We start from the raw sequence: 3944 nt of genomic DNA, 5'->3' as shown, positions 1-3944 counted from the left end.
CGACCACTGTTGGACCTAAGGCGACACTTGGGTTGAATGACCTAGGTGACTATTGGCCTAAATTGTGTAACCCAGGTTGGCGTTGCCTAGATCGTGCAACCTTAGGCAGCCTTGCTTGAGGTGGGTGACCTTAGGCGAGGCCATTTGGTGGCTAGATCTAGCCGTTCGGCGGCCAGATTTGGTTTGTCGGTGGCTAAACTCCAAAAAAAAAAATGAGAAAATCTTTTTTTATTTAGTAATAAATCATTTACAAATGCAATTTTTACCAATTAACATTTAAGCCAAAGTTATTTTTCAATACACTTTAAAATTACAATTCACCAAACACTATTTGCATTTCAAAGAACCTCCTTAGCTCAAAGATATTTGTATTTTCCCAAAAACATTCCCCCAAAACCAAACCAAACCAGGCCTATGCCCCTTGATTCAGATTTTATGGAAACAAAGTTCATGGGGTATCACCATCTGCTTGGAACTTCACAATGCAAGAGGAGATGATAAACCAGTTCCTTGACCAAGGGTGGATTGCACAAAGAATGGGCTTAGATTGCAAGCTCTTCACCTTATATGCACTAGAATGTGGTGATATAGGAATACCGTATTACACAATCAAGCTATTCCAAATTCTTCACAAGCAATTAAGTTGATTTTATAGGAGTTTATGGAATTTTCGAACAAGTTTAGAGAGGAGAACAGAGTAAAGATAAGTTCAGAAGCTAATTATTGGGAAAAGGACATCGGGGGTTGAAACTTAATGTAGATGGTGCGTGAAAACATAAGAAAGAGCCATAGATATTATTGCTTGACGATAAGAATGAATATCTAGTGAGGAGGATGATAGGTGGATGGTGTTCACATTAGGATAAAAACACAGAGGCAGTGCTGATGAATCTCAAGGGGGTGCACACGTCTGGTCCGAAGAAAGAAGATCCCCATGCTTCGGGCTAAATATTGACCATGAATAAGTGCTAGGTGTAACTCAATCCCGATCCAGATTAAGCGGTTTTAAGCTTCACCCGATAAGTATGCAGATGAATTTGGATAAGACTTTCAATTAATTGGAAAACCTTCAAATCCACGAGGATAATTGTAATTCGAGTTCAGTCAAATCAAATTTGGGCAAGGTGACGGCTCTCACCGGCCATGCTTGCTGGCCCTCACATGTGGTTGCTCTCCGAGATAAAAAAAGGATAGAAAAGTAGAAAAAAATAAAATTACAAATAATTGCCCTTGCTAGTGCTGGCCACGCCTCTCATAAGACAGAATGGTTGACGCTGACAAAATTGCTCGAAATAACTAAATTCCTATTGTTGGGACAATTCAGTACTATAAAATTACGCTGACGAAACTGTTCCATTCATTCACGGGCCTATGTTCTTTTATCTTATTCCACTCATTTATTCGAACACTTAGAAACAAGTTTAGTTGGGAGGCCCCTAATTTTGGTTTCAACATTCAGTTTCTGTTGTAGGACACACCAACCCTAGTGACGTACTGTCACTTAACACTTGCTTCTTTTAGAGAGACGCTAGACTACACTTCGTACGTATAGAGAGCCCAAGAACCACTATCACATATATAGACTCACAATTTATTTTTTCATCTTCTTCTTTCTTCATGCAGTTGGATACGAAGCTTCCGTGGCAAGACCGCAGAGACCAGCCTTAGAGCTCACATCCTTCTGGATCCTCATGTACCCGCTCTCTCCCCACCCGGTGCCCCACGAATTCTTCATCAGCCAATACTTGGTCCCGCCAGAGCCAGAGGTCTTCCCATACCCGACCGCCGTGACCGCGTGGTCAATGTCGGTCCCACATGAGCCTGTGAACACGCCGCTTGAGTAGAATTGGAAATCAAACCCGCCCCCCTCAATTGCCACCGAGACTGGCTGGTTTGCCACGGCCTGCAAGAGGGCCTTCTCGTTGTTGGCCGGCACATCCTGATATCCAGTTATTGAGGCTGCGGGGGTTGCCGCCTTGGCCGTATTGCAGGTCCCTTTATTTCCCTGGCAAGGATAGTTCGCCTCAGTCGTGAGGCCACCATTGCTTACAATGAACTTGAAGACACAGTCCACGAGCCCGCCCCCGCAGCCTTCATCGTTATCATCACAATCCACGAGTTCTTGTACCGAGAGTGGCACCAACTTCCCCTTCCTGATCATGGTAATCCCTTCCATAAGAATGCCCAACAACTTCCTGCAAAAGGAGATAGTAAAATGAATTACAAAGAGACATATGTACACATGTAGTATGATGGGCTTAAAAGGAATGTAACAGTGAATTACAGATAATATTGTTAGCTGCTATATGCACAATTGTTGCCTCTTTTCAACAGCTTGAGTACGACATGAGAATTTTGACATTTTCGCAGGACAAGTTTTGATTTTCCACTCACCACAGTTGCCTTGATCCTTAACAGGTGTCACAGCCTTCTTGGTTCGCCAGTCTAAGGCAGCTGGAATGGCGGTGAAGTTGGCATACTTGAACGGTTTTTTTTCGCCAGAGGACAGGACTCTTGTGGGCCTCCTCTTGTAGCCGGTGTAGGAAGCGCGGAACTCCTCATTGGTTAGGTCTGCGAACTTATTCACAGCCATTTTATACCCCACGTCCTTACCATTATTAAAGGCGTTGATGCGCTTAACGTTCTCTTTAAATATCTCATACCGTTTTGCCTTTTCGACCGCATCCTTGTAGACACGCCCGTGGATGGCCATCCACTCCTCATGTTGCTTTAACAAGTGTTCCTCTTCAAGAGGGCGACAAAGCGTTTCCGAAACAGAAACTATAATGACCAAAAGAGCAGCTGATGTGAGGAATGAGAATTGGTTTTGTTTGGCCATAGCCGTGCTCTGGGTACTGTCTAGGACACAATTGGAGTGACTTGGTGAGTCGTAACTTTCAGTTTGTGCACGAGGAACTCCAAATGGGCATGTTGGGTTTTTATAGACAAAATGCTGCTCAACTGTCGTCACTCTCACTCTCTCTCGATAATGCTTCAGTGGACCCTCTCCTCCTCCTTTGTGCCTGGATAGCTGTTGCGACTTAGACCCCCAAAAATTAAGCTTGCTATTGCATCCTCATCATGAATTGCACGGGTGCAATTGAAGTGACTCTGGTTGTCATTGACTGATGATTGATTAATCAAAATGCTACCATTCAACATTGTCATGTAGTGCAAAATTTTATGGTTCTAAGAGGCTTGTGCGTTGTTATACGTGGATGCGCATTTGCGTCTATGTTTGCCTTCCAATCATCGGCAAGTTATTACTAGTTTTCTAAAGTAAAACAACTAGCTTGGGTCAGCATCTGCTAATAAAATATTATTGATCTTGAAGGTGTGATTCTTTGCCAATGAATTGGTGCCACGTAAATAGTCATAAATAACTGAGATTGGCTGGTGGAGCGCTTCAAGAAAACTGAACTTCTACACTGAAATCGTATTTATGACCAATATCAACTTTGGACGACCATTGGCTGAGTTCCCATTTTGCTTAACTATATCAACGTGTTTTCTAGGTTTGGGAAGTGCTTCTAGATTCCTATGTTTGGAAATAAGAATGTAACTCACTCAAGCTCTTGAGCTATTCGAGTTTGACGTAGATTACTCAAATGCTACTTGATTCTTTTGCTCAGAAACTCGTTTGGGAAGTATAAATAAAATAATCTATTTTTAGAATAGAAATTGATTTCTAAAATAGGAGGATTATCATTCGCACCGAGAAGAAATGAACAAAAAGATTTGCTTGCCAGGGAAAACAAGATAGTAGTCTAGATTGTTATTTGGGGCCAATGAATGCTAATAGTGCAGTACACGTCAAAAAGGTACATATGATATGTGGATATACTTTATGGAAGGACTACATGTAGTGGATTTTTAAGAGGTTATCGATAAAATTGAACAAATAAAAAAGTATAGCAACCCCATTAAATATTGGAAAAAAAGTT

At 42.0% G+C, this 3944-nt stretch overlaps 2 protein-coding genes across 2 annotated transcripts; both read right to left on the bottom strand.

Annotated features, from left to right (window-relative positions):
* Window positions 1-1366: 1366 nt before the first annotated feature.
* On the bottom strand, window positions 1367-2176 carry LOC104440905 (senescence-specific cysteine protease SAG12). The gene has a single exon (XM_010053896.3). The coding sequence runs from the start codon at window positions 2174-2176 to the stop codon at window positions 1616-1618; it is 561 nt and encodes a 186-aa protein (XP_010052198.2). The 3' UTR covers window positions 1367-1615.
* Window positions 2177-2302: 126 nt separating this feature from the next.
* Window positions 2303-2839, bottom strand: LOC120292478 (senescence-specific cysteine protease SAG12-like). Its single transcript, XM_039310681.1, has one exon. The coding sequence runs from the start codon at window positions 2837-2839 to the stop codon at window positions 2303-2305; it is 537 nt and encodes a 178-aa protein (XP_039166615.1).
* Between the last annotated feature and the right edge of the window lie 1105 nt (window positions 2840-3944).

This window comes from Eucalyptus grandis, chromosome 4 (assembly GCF_016545825.1).
Source record: "Eucalyptus grandis isolate ANBG69807.140 chromosome 4, ASM1654582v1, whole genome shotgun sequence".
Classification (NCBI taxonomy): domain Eukaryota; kingdom Viridiplantae; phylum Streptophyta; class Magnoliopsida; order Myrtales; family Myrtaceae; genus Eucalyptus; species Eucalyptus grandis.
The sequence above is the reverse complement of the archived record's forward strand: the minus strand, read 5'-3'. Positions and strand labels throughout refer to the sequence as shown.

What these genes read in the sequence shown, in the direction of transcription:
- LOC120292478 (XM_039310681.1), bottom strand. Translation starts at nt 2,839, where the DNA reads ATGGCCAAACAAAACCAATTCTCATTCCTCACATCAGCTGCTCTTTTG.
- LOC104440905 (XM_010053896.3), bottom strand. Translation starts at nt 2,176, where the DNA reads ATGGAAGGGATTACCATGATCAGGAAGGGGAAGTTGGTGCCACTCTCG.